Source organism: Vanessa atalanta, chromosome 22 (assembly GCF_905147765.1).
Source record: "Vanessa atalanta chromosome 22, ilVanAtal1.2, whole genome shotgun sequence".
NCBI lineage: Eukaryota > Metazoa > Arthropoda > Insecta > Lepidoptera > Nymphalidae > Vanessa > Vanessa atalanta.
In genome coordinates, this window is record NC_061892.1 from 7,975,244 (window position 1) to 7,995,207 (window position 19,964).

Here is a 19,964-nt window from a genome sequence, read left to right on the forward strand (position 1 = left end):
AATTCTATTTTCAAAAGATTGTTTTTTTTTTTATACTTATTACAGTTTTATCTCTTTTGTGCGTAAATCGTTGATAAGCCAATATATTAAAAAGTTTATTATACGTTTCATTTACGATATTTAAGTACGTTTTCTTCTATTAGAACTGATTTTGAATTACAATTGGAAAAAAAGCCACAGATTAAAAAAAAAAATTTTTCAAAGTTGTTGACAAAAAAGGTTACATATATTTTAATTACTTGCAAATTCAACTATATCGTCTTATAAATAGATGAGAAATATTCTAATTTGACTAAGAATGAAGAAGGAAATGCTTTATACACTTTACAATATTTTAGAATAATGCTACGCAATTTATATTCTTTAATGCGAAATTTTATTCGCATAAAAATTTATCACCTAACACTGAATTTATTAAAGGTTTTATAGAATTAACTAAAACCTAATCCTGATAGATCAGGTGAAGAATCTAATGGAAGTTAAATTGTTAGGACTAAAAAACCTACATTATTACTGGCATAAAATAATATATACAAAGGACTAAGCGAACATCAAGTCATTATTAATAACTCTACTTTGGATTGACAATCGCCTTCGACGGTTTTGCAATATGGCGACCGACCGCCATCTTGTAGATGCAGTGTCATAAAGTTAATTTTAATAGACGTTATTGTACCGGAATTAGAACTGAGTTTAACAATTTTTGTTTTTATTTTTAACTTGTATTTAATTAGTTACATTCAAAATCTATGAAAATTAACTTTACACGTAGCTCTTTTTATATTGTAGACGAATAAAAATAACTATAATTTATAATGATAAAATGAATAATTTGTGATTTTTTTTGACATGACAAAATGCAATAAATATATTTTTCTAAATTAATTCTAATTTACATTAGGCTATATTGTTTAAAGGCTAACTAGCTTTCTATTAAAGGGCACAGTATTGGATGAATTATTTTATAGATTAAACGACCAAATACTATTCAGATAAGGGCAGACTAGAGGAGTTTAATAAATAAATTAACTAAATGTAACTGACAAGTTATAAGAATGTACATATTAGTGTTGCTATTTTTTTTTTGTTGAAAAATTAGTAAGGCAAAGGACTCGAAATTAAGAGCCTAAAGAGAATACTTAAAAAAAATTTGAAATTATTATAAAGATTAAAATATATTCGAGATTTTTTTTATTTGTAATATATACAATATTAATTTATGGATTTTAAGTGATGCAACACAATATGTATATTTTTAAATGTTAAATTCTAGCATAAACTTGCCAGCTACATATAAAACCATTTCCTAAACAATAATTGAAATAACCTTTACAATTACTAAGAATTAAGGGTCATATCGGCCTATTATTAAATAAAATAATTGAAATAATTTCATTTCTAATAAACCAACAATACTGAATATATATATCATTAATTTCACTACGTACAAGCTTATACGGAATTAAATCCGTCTAAAAACTATGTTGGTACTTTATCGTGACTAATTAAGGTTAAAGTTTAGTTTTAATTGGAAATATTTCTTCTATTTTTATTATTAATGAAATATCATAGATTACAATGCGAATAGTTCAAATTTTAAAGCAATATAATCATGAAGTATATAAAAAATGATTGTCAATTATTTATCATTTAAAAATCATTAAATAAAATCTTCGTATTTTTGTTCAAATGTTATTAATATTAATTTATGTTAGTTATTCAAATATCTTATTGTCTAGTCACTTCACGATCCGGAAACAATAAAATATGTTAATTTAAGACGGGCAAAACAATGAAAATTAGCAAACCGAATATATTTCAGCGAGCAATGATATTCTTTCACTGGACAAGATATTAATCATAAGATTATTAATGATGATATTCTTGCAAATCTAATTAGAAAAATGTTCCACGTTGTTATGAAACTAAACAAATTCAGATTTCAAAGAACAATATGGGCAATTTAAGAAATTAAAAAAATGGCTTCATTGTGAGAACAACGACTGTATTTGTCTGTAATTTTAAAATTCGATATTTGAAAACCATCACAAAGCAAAAAAAAAATCGTCTTTATATTTAGAGGACAACCTGAACGTCAGTCTAATGCATCAAACTACGATTATATTTAATGATTAATTATTTTTTTTGAGTTGATTTTCTCTACGGCAATGTTAAAAAGTAATATTATCCAGTTTATTGTTTTTGTTGATTGTACTTTTTTCATTTACAGAGTTTAAGAACATTTTTCTGAAATGTCATATAGCCGCCCCATCTTAAATTCCCATATTTAATAATACGCTGTTTAAAACGAAGTCAATAATAAAATATCGTTACGCATTATTTTTAATGTGAAAAATTAAAAAAAATATATTTGATTAAACAAACATTTACTTCATCATAAAAAGTTGACGTGGCTTTAGACCCATACATTATTATTAATCGTGACATCATTAATAAAGTGACGCTATTTTTTATTATTATTAAGAAAGATATTTGATAATAACAAAAAAAAAAAAACAATTAAAATCTTCGAGGACTATTAACTTCTAAACATGTTATGCAACCTTATATCTGAAATTTAAAATCTAATTTGATTCCTATCACGTTATAATAAAGACGATATTCGTGTGACTGATAAATAAAATAAAACAATTAAAACTAAAACCTCCATAGAATTGATAGAAATTTCTTTATTACAATATAATCTTAGTCATTGCGAGTCGATCTCTATAACAATGCAATAAGCCCCAACTTCCTTCAACGTAGTTAACCCCCGAGCTATTTATTCCAAACTGCACCTTATCACAATTACCTAGGGACTATTTTGAATCGCTTAACTTTAATGGTGGTCTTGTTGTTACATAATTTTAATATGGCGGCTACGGCTATGGATTCAGCTGTGGATACATCTTTACCATCGACTGCTACCAAGAAGTCTCCTCTTTGCAGCTTACCGTCCACTTCAGCTGGAGAGCCTGGAAGCTGGAAATAATAAAAAAAAAATACTTAAATTGTACGACATATATTAAATTACAACGAGTTTATATCACTCACATAATAATTATATAATTTGTAACTTGATATAAGTATTTAGATTAATCTAAGCTATGACATAATAAATTAAAAAGAAAGATTATATCTGTGATTTCGAAAGAAGTAATTTATATTACACTTTTAAAAATATAAACAAAATAAGAGGGCAAAAGCCAGACTTTGAATTCAGTGATCTAAGCGACTTTAATCTCGATAATATTTTGAGAACTCTTTCGAGATAGAATTTGTCACTGATAATAACTACTTGAAAACATAGTAAAAAATACAATTATATTCTATTTTTGTGGCAAATAATATGAGCCGAGATAGTGGTTAGAACGCGTGCATCTTAATCGCTGATTGCGGGTTCAAACCCATACAAGCACCACTGAATTTTCAAGAGCTTAATTTGTGTTTATAATTCATCTCGTGCTCAGCGGTGAAGGGAAACATCGCGAGGAAACCTGCATGTGTCTAATTTTAACGAAATTCTGCCACATGTGAATTCCATCAACCCGTTTTGGAGCAGCGTGGTGGAATATGCTCCAAACCTTCTCCTCAAAGGGAGAGGGAAATTTACAGGCTGTTAATGTAAGTCATCCCTAGGCTAGCTTCTAATATCGTTCATAGTTTGGTTGGTATGTTATTTGCTATGAATGGGCTATTTATTGCCAAAAGATTGTTTTAAACAAAGTGTTTAGCTTTATACATTAGCGTAGTTACCACCTTGTATAGATTAATATTCCATCGCCTTACCAATTCTCCTAAATAAACTCCCGTGCCCTCTAACGGAGCGACGCAGTTTAGGCCTAAGGGTCGACCAGATTTCTTAGTTAACTCCACTTCCACCTCTTCGTACTGGAGAGGGTCGGGACGGTAGACTGTCATTTTCATCTAGAATTTCATGGAAAATATGTTTTTTGGGTAAATTATATTGAACAACAAAAATATCAAAATGGATTTATATTGCCTATTTTCAGATGTTTTTTTTGTCACGTTCAGAGATTACACAGTCACTAAAGTTCAAGATTGCCTTAAGTAAAATGTGTTATTTAAATAAGTCATTTTTATTTGAGGTTTAAATGAAATAAATTACATATAAAATAAATTAGTCATAGATAGTAGTCTTTATCCAGTACAGTAGTCTACGAACTTATCATAGACTAAAATCTACAGGTAAAAAATAGATTCTTCATCAAAATTTGCTATTTACGATAGACATATTTGCAACAACAATAAACTGTAAACGAATCAAGGCTGCATTTCCGTCCCTCAATAGTTCCTTAGAGTCTCTCACCTTGGGCACTTTAAGCTTGATCGACAAACAGATCCTCTCGTACGTCATATCTTTATTTATAGCGAGACTGTTGCAGTCTCTGATCTGATCGCCTACTTTTAATCTGCCGTCCTTCGCTATCGCTCCATTCTTGTATACTTCCAATATAACCGCTGCTGGACCCTGGAATTAATAAAATATTTATTTTATTACCAAAATATTGCATTGAATTCTTTGCCATAGAGTTCTTAACACTGGATTACCCTTCAATCTGAACACAACAATACAAAGTGTTGCTATTTGGCGCTAGAATATCTGATGAGTGGATGGTACCTATCCAGACGGACTTGCACAAAGCCCGTCACCAAGTATGTCTTTGCTTCACCGTTATGCGTTAAGGATATTGAACTTACATTAATAAGAGTATCACTTCCTCCGAGTAAGGATATACCGAGGACTTCGTTGTTAGTATTAATTTCTATTACTGTATCTTGATTAGATTTTATCGGTGCTGTTGCTGGATCTGCTGGGGGCTCCGCTGAAAATTAAATTTTAATATATATTATCATATGTGTATAAATAGGATCTGATTTTTATTTACAAATTTGGTAACATTCTTGAATAATAAATAAATAAATATTGGACAACGTCACATACATTACTCTGATCCCAATGTAATTTAAAGCACTAACCTAAGCTAAGCTAAGCTAAAGCACTTGTTTTATGGAAAATCAGAAGTAACGACGGTACCACAAACACCCAGACCCGAGACAACATAGAAAACTAATTAACTTTAGAAAAAGTTAACTAATTTTCTATTTTGTCTTGGGTCGTCGATGTAGAAACATCGCCTGGGCCGGGAATCGATCCCGGAAATTCGAAGTGGCGTACCCATGAAAACCGGTGTACACATTACTCGACGACGGAGGTCGTCATAATTCTTGAGAGTAGGCTTTTGACTAGTAGTGCAACTTTTTTAATTTAAAATAGGTAGGCATACTGCCAAATGATTCTCCTAATGATAAGTGGTAACCGTTCATAGACATTGGCAAAGACAGAAATCTTAGCCATCCTTTACATAGTCACTGCGCCACCAACCTTGAGGACACAGAGGTTACAACATTTGTACTACTTTGTAATTTACGTGTTACTATATACTACTAAATAATTGATGATTTTACATGATACATACGTTTGGCCGGCGAAGGCGCTGGCTTTGGTGTTGTCGGGCGAGATGGATCCGTTTTATTACCTGAAAAAACAAAGCGACATTTGAAGAGAAGAATTAAATCACACCAGTTCTATTTTTAATAACTAATATTGATTGAACACAATGTTTATGAATATTTCGTTACCTGAAGCACCTGACGCCGACTCATCAGTCTTATCAGAGGGGTCTTTCATATTTGGACTACATACTGTCAATATAACTACACCTTCGGTTTGTTTCAATTTGGCAGCTGCCTGTAAACATTCAACATCATTTGTTACACACACCTCGGTAATAAATACATATACGACCGTACGCACACAAATGAGATTTACTTTTATTTGTGTATGTCAAATATTTATAATAAGGTTCACAATTATTTGACACATCGGCATTTAAGTGTGTTTGTGGAGACTCCATTTGATGATTCATTTAATTTATTATTTATATTGCTTGACTTCCATTTAACATTTTTTTATATATATATAATTTTCAAATGTATTTATGTAGAAGGAACAATGCCAAAAATCGCTTTTTGGTAAGAGCATGTGACAATTGTAATAAACATTACAGTAAATATCTTTAACGTGAATCTCATAATAATAATATTTTATATGCTGTATGTTTCCCGAAAATAAAATAAAATATTTATTTATTTCTATTTAGAAATAAATAAATTATTATGTATATTATACAAAGGACACGTTTGTTAATAGCACTATTATAATAAAGTACCACCGAGTTTGTTTCAACGAATCTTCTTCTTCGTCTTCAAGAGAGAAATTTAAAAAGTAGGCTCAACAATATCAAAAACTTTTGGAACAACGATTATTAAAAACAAATTTTGGCGTAAAATGTTACTTACGGCATCATAACTGCAACTAAGAAGTGAATCTCTATTCACAGCTAGAATCATGTCTCCTATATTCAATCCAGCCTGAAAACAAACGGGTTTTTTCTTTATTGTTCACGATCATTCAAACATTTTGAGCCATATTCAATTAACTTTTTTGATATTGAGTTAAAAATAATAGTTTTAATGTCTCTAATGTTATAGTCTTATAGTCTAATCGGACGGATATGGAAGCAAAAGCCAAATCAATTACAAGAACAATGGATGGATCGGACAAATTTCTAAGCTCAGGTTAGTTTGTTTAGTAGTTTAATTTCCCCCGCATGAAGTGAGGAGGGTATGTACCCACTCAAAATAACCCTCTCCGTCTCTTCAGCAGGCGCCGCGGGATCGCTTTCGCTACCGTGACGATATTATGAAACGACCAACAATTACCACATAACAAGCAATATGCTAGAAGTGAAGCTATATGCTTGATTCAGTTCAATCTCATTTCATTTCTTACCTGTTCTGCAGCGCTACCTTCTTGGAGGTCGGAAACGAAGATACCACGACCAGCTTCTGTGTGTCTTCCTTCTATTATCATTATGCCCAACCCAGAAGGACCCTGAAAAGCAAAAGGTAATTAATTAATAAATAAAAAAAAAAAAGCGTGACTATTATTTCATATATCTTCAAGTCATTTCCGAATTTATATTCTTCGTATAATATATTGAAAATATATTGGATTACGTCTAAGCTGAATATCCAAGTAATCTTCGAGGTCGATCGAACACAATTATTTTCACTAACTGATAACACATACGATCAACTGACCTTATGTTTATCATTTATAAACGGAAGGTCAGATAGCAATGATTGAACCGAGATGAGAGAATACCAAAGAAAATAAGAAAAATTCTCTCTTTGAAACATCGAAAATCCTCCAGTCTTCGTAAAGTAATATGGTCATCATCATTCAGATCATCGTCATCATCATTCAAAAGTAATATAATGGCGAGTTGTGAGAAAATATACCGGAAATTCTTTTGGGAAATATTATTCTACGGAGAGCTATTTGTGTTATGATTTTTTTTACTAACGTCTTCTTAATTAAGTACGTATGTGTGTATAAATCAAATTATTTCCAGTCATTTAAACTTCGAGACCGACAATTGTTCACAGCAGAAGACATTATTTATAAGGTTTTGTGTCACTTACAAAAGAGATCTAACTAAGTTTTACTAGATTATGCTTAATTCTGAAGAGGTCAACGACTTTACCGTGAACAGTTTGTGTTCCGGTTTCAAGGCTGAGTGAGTCAGTGTAACTATAGGCACAAGGGAAATAACATCTTGCTTCCCAAGGTTAGTGACGCGTCATGTAAGGGATGTCTATGGACCTTGGAGCTGTTTATCATAATGTGATCTAAGTTTTATTCTATATATTTAAAAATAGAACCAAATATATAATAATTCGCAATGTGTATTTTTGTGTTATCAACACGCTCTCTAAAGGTTATCGATTAGAAGATAAAATCGTATCTATAATATCTATCTAAATATGAACGTTTATGACGATGTGAAGAGAAAATCTATAATGACAGAAATATTTTTCGAATATTTGATTGTTTTTTTTTTATAAAGTATACTTTAATTATTATTCTGAATCGATAGACATTCACTAAGTCATACTTCTTAGCCATTAAGAAAATAATTATTCTTAATAAAATTTTTCAAAAATTTTATTATTATTATTTATATACTTTAGATGATTTTATATGTAATGTAAAAATGTATTCCAATGAATCGAGGCTTTAATTGTGTTCCTATATATTAAATACTCATATTGTTTTACGTCGATACATGACGAGGTCAATAAACTGTAAACACGAACTTCGCAGAAGGTAATGTTTTTTTTTTAAGTAGTTTTATTTACCTTTTTTATAGTGATGTCTCGTACGCCTTTGTAGCCAGCGAATCGGTCGTCCGCCTGAAAATGAAATTAAATAATATTAATATGAGGATAATACTGATGTCCTTCTCATCGTCACATTTTGGCCACATCTCCATTCTCAAAGGAGATTAGCCAAAGTGACCTTCATTCTCGTAATCCAATTGAACGGCAATTGTGACACGACCAGGCAAGAGTTCATTACAGGAATGTATACATTTTCAACTCCCAGTTACAGGGTTGCTACCAAGATTTTTTTGCCGGAAAATCCCAATAACTTCGATCTATCCGACTTCCTAGTTCTCGGGTTCAAATCCCACCCGAGACCTTGAGATATGCGACCTTATAAGCTAGACGCTTAACTATCGAGACAGACAAGGACAATATTCATATTATTGTAATTACATAACAAAGCATTTATATAAAACCTCATTAATCATTTCGAACATCACAGAAAGCCTGCTCGTGACAAAGATCACTGAAATGTGCTTGAAATATCTTATTACATTATACCGTCTATAGAGATATGGATTTGCTTGAAATAATTTGATTATTTACAAAAGATAAGCCTTTTAATAGATAGGATGTCTGAGCAAAAATAAATTATCTAAATATAAATCGCTTAGAGACGTAATTTCATTCACTAAGTTCTTTTGCGTAACGTCCTAGGTAAAAGGGACCAGCTGAAAATAAGCGCTTTATTTGCTTTATTGAGCTGACCGGCTGGTTCCTTTATCCACACAATAATTTGTCATTACTTAGTTCCATTTAAAGTTGACTGGACTTAGGAGTAATAGTGGACACCTCTTCTTATTGCCTCCACTGGTGACAGAAGGGCTGGTTCATGTTTTGTCCATAAAATCGGAGTTGCGTTTCAATGGGGAAAACTGGTCTTCTTTCAACCATTCCACGCGATCATGATTTGTACAATTTATAATTGTATATAATAAAGGCTTTAATTTAAATAATTATTGTGAAAATAAATGTGTGTAAGGAATATTACTTTTACATATTTCACTAGTGTTCTATGAGATGAGTTTCGAATTTGTTTCATAGTTTTACTATTCCGATTTATCTCGTAAATGCAGAAATTACTATACAAAGATTTCATAAGCCTCGATATAAATGAGACGGCCATTTTAATTACAATAATACTTAATGCCTTCTTATATTTTTAACCATCTACGGCGAAGTTAAAATAAATGTTGCGATTTAAACAACAGTTTATAGTATTATTTTGAAAAATAAGAAGCCATTAGCTTCGACTTAAGACTCGCGCAAGTCATTTGGCTGTATGTTGTAACATTAAACACAACATAAGGAATATGAATTGCATATTACGAGAAGTAAAAAAAAATAATTAACGAGTAAAACCTATAATTTATACGTAGGTATTATTGTTGCGTTGAATTGCGTAATTATTATTTTTTTCTTAATTTAATTTAATATTTAAAGTGTTAATAAGGATGAAATAAACAAATGATGAAGTTTTTATTTCCTTAAATATTGTATAGTCGAGCTCTGTGCTATGGTAAAGGGATTACCATAGTAATTGAAGATAATAATACAGAACTTTGTCTAAGTAAGCAAATACTTCATTTTGTACTTCTTTAGTGACCTCAAAAGTCTCATAGGACTTTATGTAAACGAGTAACAAATTCATGGTCAATTATCGCAAAATAATTAATCGTAAATATCCTGTATTATTTGAAGCTATCAGAACGGCATAATATTCTATGCAAATTTGGTCTGAAACAATATTTTAAACAATTAAGAGCTTTCGTTAGCCGCGATAAGAGATATGAGTATGCTTAGTCGCTATGCTGTGGTATTACAAGGTCAATTGTGGAATTCAATACATAATACTATTTTATATACATACAACCTCGCTACTATTTTTATATAATTACATTTTGTTTTTTTTTAGCATTAGCAGCCTGTAAATTTTCCCACTGCTGGGCTAAAGGCCTCCTCTCCCTTTGAGGAGAAGGTTTGGAGCATATTCCACCACGCTGCTCCAATGCGGGTTGGCGGAATACACATGTGGCAGAATTTCGTTGAAATTAGACACATCCTCACGATGTTTTCCTTCACCGCCGAGCACGAGATGAATTATAAACACAAATTAAGCACATGAAAATTCTGCGGTGCCTGCCTGGGTTTGTACCCGAAATCATCGGTTAAGATGCACGCGTTCTAACCGGGCCATCTCGGCTCTTACATATATAATTACACATGTATGTATTTCAGTTAAAATATTATGAACCTTTTACCCACAATCTCACCATATGGAATAATATATATTGTAAAATAATGTTAAAATATCATATCAATCGTATGAGTTCTTTTTTTAAAGATTAGTAAGTAAGTATAATTTATTGATTGTATCGAGTGACAGCAAAAAATACGATTATCTAACATCCACATATGAGTTTTACAAAACAGCAACAATATCTAAACAATTCCTTTTTCTTGTATGTATTTGAATGCATTGGAGTGATAATAAGCAATTAAGCTTATGTAGCTTCATTTTTAATAATATAAAAAATACATGTGCATCACGGGACACCCGACAGAGGTGATAGCTTAAACTAATCTAAGTTGAACATGAGAAACAAAAAGGGAAACCTGACAGAGTAGCGTAACGCGTTACGTAACGAAGCGGTCCCATAAGAATTGAATAATAGCAAAGTTTATACGAAGACTCAAGTTAAATTCGACTGAGAACAGATTTTCACGTGCCTAATTTGTGTTTTTCGTCGAGCGCGGAATTATCACGTGTACATAACATTATCAAACCCGCAACTCGTATTGCGCAAGTCAAGGAGATATGAGATATCTCTGCCTAGTTAAATTTAAAAGAGTTTCTACTAAATTTTTAAATTCAAGTATTGAAAATATTTTTATTTATTTTTTACTTCATATATTGAATGCATAGGCGTTGTAATACTTCTTTAAATTCATTTGTAAACTATCCGATACGACTTGCACTAAAATTTTTCCGTGCTCAAATGTTTTTTCATTTATACGGAACGCAACGGAACGGGTCGAAAAAAATAGTGGTCAAGAGTTGGCTACTAAGTACACGCATGTTAGTAATGTAGTATCATGTTTGAAGAATATCAAGCGTAGCTTTCACGCACAACAAGAAAATAAAGTTGGCGCGTTTGTTTAAGTTCTTTTGTAGAGCGATACTATATAGATATATAAAGATAAAATGCAAAGCGCATCCGCTTATATAACGATATTATACACCAAAACTTTCTTCAAAACCACTGTATTTTCTGGTATAAATTATATTTACATTGGTTTGGTACTATTTATCAGTAAAACATTAAAAATACCTCATTTATTATTACTGCTGTTGTTATTATATTTTAAATATATTCGAATATAAATAATGTCTGCAGTTCGCACGTGCTGTTGGCTCTATTTGTACAACTGTTACATCTGCCAGTGATGGTTGAAACGTTGAAACAATTCTTACAGATTCATTTGAAGTTTCCTGCTTGAATGCGCTACAATGTCTGATAGTCGAGTGTATTGTTGTGAAAGGTACTCCATTTAAGAAAAGAAATAAATTATTTTATATTGTAAGGTATTTCGAGAGTCATACAAAATATAGTCTACCGGGATGTTCTGGGTACATATTGTGGCAAATGAATACGTAAAAACATACTACGTATTTTAATTTTTTTTTATTTCACCATAGATTGTCGATTTACAAAGGATATAAAACGATTCAACGTTATTTTCTCGGTGTGCGTGACTGCTACGCTTGACACTCGCTAAACGTCATACTACTTTACTGGTGCGTGTACTCAGGGTATAACAGTTTTCTACTATTTTTTAGCATGTTCTCATAATTGTCAACTCAACGCTACATAACATAACATAAGCAGCCCGTAAATGTCCCACTGCTGGGATAAAGGCCTCCTCTCCCTTTGAGGAGAAGGTTTGGAGCATATTCCACCACGCTGCTCCAATGCGGGTTGGCGGAATACAAATGTGGCTGAATTTCGTTGAAATTAGACACATGCAGGTTTCCTCACGATGTTTTCCTTCACCGCCGAGCACGAGATAAATTATAAACCCAAATTAAGCACATGAAATTTCAGTGGTGCCTGCCTAGGTTTGAACCCGAAATCATCGGTTAAGATGCACGCATTCTAACCACTGGGCCATCTCGGCTCCAACGCTACATCGACTCGAAAATAGAAAACATTTAAGAATGAAGATTCATAACCAAGGCAAAGTTCATTGCTCTTTACTAATTCCTAAAATTTTGAAATATATAATTGATAAGATAAGACTGATAAAAATATGTCAAAATTGGCGCCATTTCTTTATATTTCTTTTTGAATGTTTTCACAGCAGGCACTGGTATTGTTTTATTCAGCCAAATCAAATTTCGCCAGTATTATTTTAAAAGAATAAATATAAAAGATCCACGTGCCACTGCGACATAATTATTTATTTATTACGCTCGTAGTAACATTTGAATAAATATTATCTTTGTCTACCGTCTGCCGAAAAACTATTTTTAGCAAATTTAATTCGTTTGAGAATAACAAGAGAAAATGTTAACATTTCTGCATAGGATTGTCATTCTGTCTTTATTTTAATATTATATCTAGTATTATAAATTATTTGATAAAATTATGCACGTATACCGACGTTCTAAAGATAATTCCATTAGAAAACTACTACGAATTCCAAGTCACGTGACATTATACGAAACGGTATAAATTACCTAAAACGACGGATAGTCGCCCCACTTTACATAGATTTTGATAAAAAATTTGACCTTAAAAATGTTATTAGCATTAAATTAACATTTGTAACTGTATTTATTACGATAACTGTGATAAAAACTGATATTCAAATATAAATTTTAATATTTTTCGTGTGGATTTTGATAAATATAAAAATAGCTTAATATATAAAAATCTATACGAAAATAACTCTGTTTTCTATCCGTCTTTTCTTTTACGGCCAAACCACTAAACCGAATTCGATGATAATTGGTACGAACCAAGCTTGATTGAAGGCGCAACTATTATGCTTAACACCTGACAACCAACAAAACCAAACCGGAAATGCGAGCGATTCCGCGGGCGACAACTAGTTACTATAAACATAAAAATCTAAATATTTCAAAGTGATGATTATAGAAATGTATAAGGCATTTCTCGTTAACTCCGTCAGTGTTTTATTTTTTATTTTGTCTTTGTAAGTGCTAGTAAGCTGTTATATATGTATATACTGATATATAAAGGGTAGTAATAGATATAAGTATTTAATGAATGACAAAATATATATTTTAAAACAATAATTTATTCTTAAATGTAAATAATTAAACTTAAACTTATATACAACTTATTTAATAAAGTTAAAAAAGTTACAGTCGATGACAAAAAAGAGAATTAACATTCAATTGCTTTTGTGTAAGGCAAGGTATAATACCTAAGCGATATGTTTGCGGAAATTTTTTTTTTAATGGCAATATTCTATTCATAATTTATTTTTAAAAATCAAAATTAAGCCAATTTCGAGGTTGCATTACTTATGTTTTTCAGTTAAGGTAAACTATGTACACGTAAAAAAAACGTGCTTAGATCAAAATTTTAAAGCATTCAAATAATAAAGCTTATAGATGATTAAATGATGCAATAACACGTTGAGATCTGTCAGTCGATCAGTTATTAAATTCTTCTGACTCTCGTAAAGTCCATTGCAACAACATTACGCTTACGCCTTTTAACGACTCAACTAACCGAAACGTATCCCTGTATTCATATTGCAACTAGATTTTAACGTATGGGTTCCGCATAATTTCTAACTTCACACACTCAACAAAACAATGACAAAATTTATAAAAAAAAATGTTTTGAAATGTATTTTAAAAACAGAAACACACATACGCAACTACTAAAAAGTGCAAAATAATCTTTACTATCTCAAAAGAGCAGGGACTTTGCCTAAACCTATTCGTTCAGCGATAAAAAATTTACGACAAACGATATGAGAAGCAATTAGTTTTTTTAGTTCTTTTTTATATTTATATCTTACATAGAGTAATAAGGCAAATCAATTAATTATTTATTGACATATTTAAACACAATGTTGTCGTATAAAACAAGATAAAACGAATAAAACTCCGCTATCAACTAACAACGTTTAACGACTCGTATAAGCTATTAAAAGTTGCACTCAAAATAATAATGAAAATTTGATCAATACACTCAATATGAGGGTTATATACTGTTTATATTAAAAATAGTTTTAACCGAGTTATGATGACAGTTAAAAACATATACTTAATTTTTAAGATTATAAATGTCGTTTCTTTTTTTTAAATCAAGATTTTTTATTAAAGTCTTTTATTTAACTGCATCTCTCAATGTGTATGGGATATTTTCAAATGGCCTACCTGATGGTAAGTGGTTACCAAAGCTCATTGACATTGGCGGTGTTAAAAATATTAATTATACATCGCCAATGCGTCGTCAACCTTGGCAGCTAAGATGTTATGGCCCTTGAGTCTGTGTAATACTGGCTCACTCACCCTTCAAACCGAAACACAACAATGCTAATTTTATTTATTGCTGTTTTTCGGTAGAGTATCTGATGAGGAGGTGGTACCATCATAGATGGCCTTATACAAAGCCGTACCACCGGGTAAATGGAGGATGATTTTAGAAAGTATTTATATTTATTAAATTAAAACCTTACCTTTCTCTTTTTGAAGGATAATGTACGCCGCCATATTGTTCTTAGAAAGGCTGTTGGTTTGTAATAATTATCCGTTTCGCGCCTGCGCACTTCGTTCATTACAGTCATTACTAAATCATTTTTGATTGCACTTTACACATCACTTTCTTTTTGTGTTACACAACACTAATATTTTATATTTATAAGTCTTGCAATTTCCGTTATGTACATTATTTTTGAATCAAAGTACCGTCAGCATCAACCAGTTAACATAACAACATAACATATCTGTAAATATATAATAATGGTACCTTAGTATAAAGTATATTAAAATCTCATACGCAGTTATAAGTCTGTATATAAAGCAAATTAAGTTTGCTTGTATATTACATTGAGTATAATAATATTGAATATATTAATAAAAAAAAATTCACAGGCAAGGAAGTCTAACCGCTTTAAGTTTCCAAACTAGGAGCAGCTGAGAATTACTTAACAGACTTCTGTATTTTTTATTAGAAATGATAATCAAAAATAATCGCACTTTTTTCTATACTAACTGAGAAATCTTCAAAACCAATATACACAAAATTTACACCGGAAGATGTAGTGCGTTTCGAAAAAGGTTTTAATGTATAACAATATATATATATATATATTTTTACTTCATTTATTTTGCCAATTGTTTAAATGTTAAATAATTAATAAGCGTGTTATATTGCAGTCTAGTATTTATTAAATAGAGTATTGTTAAAAAAAATGTTATTGGAGGCTAACGTAACTATTAATGCTGTATATACCTATTAAGTGTTTGAAATTGTATCTGTCATTTTATCGTATTCTAGTTTTAAGTGCTATATTTCAAATACTGTGGTGTATCGATTAAATAAATAAATAAATAATATTATAAATGGTTCGAAGTTTCCGCTTTAAATTTAGAATATTGACGTGAAAAGTATAGTTTTTTTTTTTTTGGTGTAAAGTGTATCTGATTGACGAAGATTAACAAAGTATCCACACATGCGTCATGTAAAAACATATGAATTTATAATTCATACAATTTTAATACGAATAGATCATTGTTAAATACACCTTCAGCTAGCCGCAGATAAAAGACTGTTTACACGGCTCGAATTACAATACACATCTACGTGACCTTTACATTATTTTACAATACGATGGTCTAACAATACACTCCCACCGCATAATAACTTCAGATACATAATAAGTTTATATATTTATCACATAAAAATAAGTCAAAATCAAATGTTCAATGTATCGCAAACAATACGTCTAACGAGATAGATAACGCGTTTTGTATAGGAAAATCTTTAATTAAAAAATTATAAAACTCTTCGATCAGATCACAACTAATGATTGGCGAAAACCTGTACAGATTTTCTTCAATCACAGCTTCGTTCACGTCACCTTTCAAACCTAAGAATCCTATCCGTTTAAGAGCTACGATGGCACAGACACAGATAGTCACGCTAAATTTATACAAAGCCATTTATCAAACGTTATAATACGTATAAGCAGCAATATAATTTTCGTGGAGCTTAAAGCAGTTTTATGCTATTATCATAGGAGTGTACGTTGCTACTTTTTGCGTCCGTACTCATCCGGTCTGATACGTAGAAATTACTGTCTGAAAACCAATATTTTTTATTGGCCGACCCGAGACTTGAACCCGGATCCACAGCTTTGTACATTATTATATATAGCTAGATTACAAAATCTCATACTAAACTAAACTAAACTCATAAAATTATCAAAATAATTTTGTCTAACTTCGTAATATTACATGCGGATTTTCTAGAATGTTCCTGCAGTTTGTACCTATATCAAAAGTAAAAACATTTAATTTTAATTACTATACTTAGAGTAAAGTATTCGAAAATAATTGATAAAATTGGTAAGATATAAAAGTGTTTATTTAATTTTATCTTTAATTTTCAATTTCCCTACAATTTTTTTTATTTAATTGTTATACATATAGAAAACGGTTCTAGCATTTATTCTTATCAAATTCTTGTTTTAATTTGGGAGAGGAACCTTCCTCGACACAAAATAATGGACAAATTTTATCATATTAGGAATAATGTTATCGGAACGCATGAAAGACAAACCTACAAGCAATCATTGTTATTTTTAGGTAAACATAATATTTATTTAATTTATATTGTATATTATTATGCTGCTCACAAAGACTTTAAATAAAAATCTATTTTTAATTTAACTAAGCTTTATATAATTCTGTATATTTTTTGTGTAAATGCATACATTACTAGATTTTAAATTAAAAAATTTGTTCATTAAAATATTTTACAATAAAAGGTGTTTTATTCATCAAAAGAACTTAGTTAAATTAAAAAAAAAAACGTTTAAATAAATTCCATTAACAGAGTTTCGATGTAAACGAAACAACAAGCACAGACTTGTCTTGACTTTAAAAATAGACATGGACTCATATTTTCGTAGAATTAATTGTGTATTTGAATTGTTAGTTATTCTGTTATTTCAATACAAAACACACTATTGTCTTTAAGGCCAAGAAACTGCAAAAAGTAATATCATATTAACCTTTCGTCTCACTTGGCAAAATAACGTTGCTTTGGTGATTCGACCGCGTTCGCTTGATGTTTGACTTTTTTTTATTTCAAATCATTTATATGGTAATGGACCAAGTGTTACATATTTTTATTTTTTATTATTGGTCACCAATATCAATAGACATTGGCGCTGTAAAAAATAGCAAACATTCCTCACATCGCCAATATGTCACCAACTTGAGAACTAAGATCCCATAGACCTCGTAAATATACACAACCATACAAGTATTGCTGTTTTTTTGTAATATAATTAGCGGTAAAATACGACCCTAAATGTATTGAATATTTTCAATATACGTATAATACCTAATTATATGCACCTTAATTGATTCTATCTCCTCCAGCGGTCGATGTTCGACCATTTACATAATTTAAAAAAATAAGGAAAATATCTATACATCTCTACCATTTCATTGATAAAAGTGAAGCTATTTATGAATAGATAGAATTAATGTAAGTAAATTGTTTATATAATTCACGTGTTTATTGATATTTTACAATCGTATTTATTAGTTTGTTATTTTATTATTAGAAGACGAAATGGCCCAGAGACACGTGCATCTAAATCGAGGATCATTCATATACGGATAAGCAATAATGAGTTTTCAACCACGATTGGCTTGTTAACCCTACTTCAGTTCAAGGGTAGATCTACTAAAAAACCAAGACAAGATCAATGTATACTCTATGTAATTATCATGTCCATTATAAAGCAAATTCCATTTAATCAGGATTTGCAATGATCCGGACGTGGTCTACCCTCATTTTGTTGAGATTAACAAGACTCTACTGTGTTTAAAATACAAAACCGCTGTTACTGTATCTTGTCCGGTGAGTAAAACTTATACTTAACAGTTAACACCGCCGTCCCTTACTTATAAATTAGTTAAGCTATTTTAAATTGAGTTGAGATGGCCCACTTAGAACATGACAATCTTAGCGGAAGTTTGCGCGTCCGAAGCCGACGTGTAATTCTGGTCCATGTGTATCGATCGATGACTAGTCAACCAGTTGAACATTTACAGTTACACCAAGTTTATTTTAAATTTGTGTAAACGAAAAAGTATATTTAAACGCATTAACCTTTTTGGTTTCGGAATCGGTTTTGTACAATTGTAGATAAATGTATTTGCATCCTGTTTCACAGATTATGTCAATCAGTGTGTGGTCACGGTAACTGAATAATATTTGACCTCTAGCGTTATAAACATCTTTATGCCGTCTGTTTAGTAATTCATATAATTTGTAATAAGATATTTAGTTTATTTTTAGTTATAGTAGATTTCAATGCTATCGACAAATCGAAACTCAATATAGACTTTAGAAGTCAGAAAAATAAGGCATTAACTATAATTTACATTATTTAAATACATATATAATACTAGTTGTCGCCCGCGGCTTTGCTCGCGTTTTAGGAGTCAAGTGTCAGGCATAAAAAGTAACCCATATCCTGTAGAGACTCAAGATTGTATCATATAAATTTCATCAAATTCAGTTCACTTGTTTGGTCGTTGAAAGAGCAACATACTGACAGACAGACTAACTGTCGCATGAATAACATCGAGTTTCCGTTACCTAAAAGTCAATTACTTGTCAATGCATTTGTCTATTGATAGATTTAATATCATTCCTTACAAGATTACATACATAGAAATACATACGGAATAAATGTAGTAATTATTAATTTGTTTCCAAGAATTTATAAATTTTATTCAATTTCAATAATACGAGCGGTAAATCGGACGATGTGAAAATGTTCTAATTTTCTTAACGGTTGTTCTCGGTTGAAGTTACATTACAAAGGGTGACATTACATTTGATTTATCTTGTTAAGTAATTATTCAAAAGTGCTTTTGAGTGCTAACTTATATATATAGTACATTTTGTTTCCATACACGCATCGATACGTGTTCGTAAGTCGATCCTTAACATTCAATGATCGGCTAAAAATAAATTTGTACATAATTTTAACATCAAAATAATATCGTTTATACCAGTCTGAACCTGTCATTTTCCTAATCAAATATCTTTAAGGTTGTATGATGTTAAAAAATTTATCAATCGTTACTTTAAACTTTAAGGATAACAATGTGTTTGTTTCCATAGCTTCATTTCTCGAATATTTTACGAATAAAACTTAAATTGAATTATAATACAAATTTGTCTTGCATTTAAAATCGTTTATACAATGATAGGATAGGATAGTCCTTGATGAATAAGTGTCTATATAAAATGTTTATATTGAAAGTAACATACAACCTTCGTGTACTCAGGAAAATCATGAAAGTTTCATCACAATCGGACGGATAGTTTAGTAAAGCATTGAGGACAAGATTT

At 30.7% G+C, this 19,964-nt stretch overlaps 1 protein-coding gene across 1 annotated transcript in view; it reads right to left on the reverse strand.

The window, feature by feature from the left end:
- Nucleotides 1-1,686: 1,686 nt before the first annotated feature.
- Nucleotides 1,687-19,964, reverse strand: part of LOC125072619 — a 188,665-nt gene continuing 170,387 nt past the window's right edge. The window contains exons 28-36 of the mRNA XM_047683252.1: nt 8,290-8,343; nt 6,878-6,979; nt 6,385-6,456; nt 5,665-5,773; nt 5,502-5,561; nt 4,723-4,847; nt 4,331-4,492; nt 3,790-3,927; nt 1,687-2,982 (exon numbers count right to left, since the gene is read on the reverse strand). Of these exons, the coding sequence (XP_047539208.1) occupies nt 2,809-2,982; nt 3,790-3,927; nt 4,331-4,492; nt 4,723-4,847; nt 5,502-5,561; nt 5,665-5,773; nt 6,385-6,456; nt 6,878-6,979; nt 8,290-8,343 (996 nt within the window). The 3' untranslated portion in view covers nt 1,687-2,808. The remainder of the gene's footprint in view (nt 2,983-3,789; nt 3,928-4,330; nt 4,493-4,722; nt 4,848-5,501; nt 5,562-5,664; nt 5,774-6,384; nt 6,457-6,877; nt 6,980-8,289; nt 8,344-19,964) is intronic.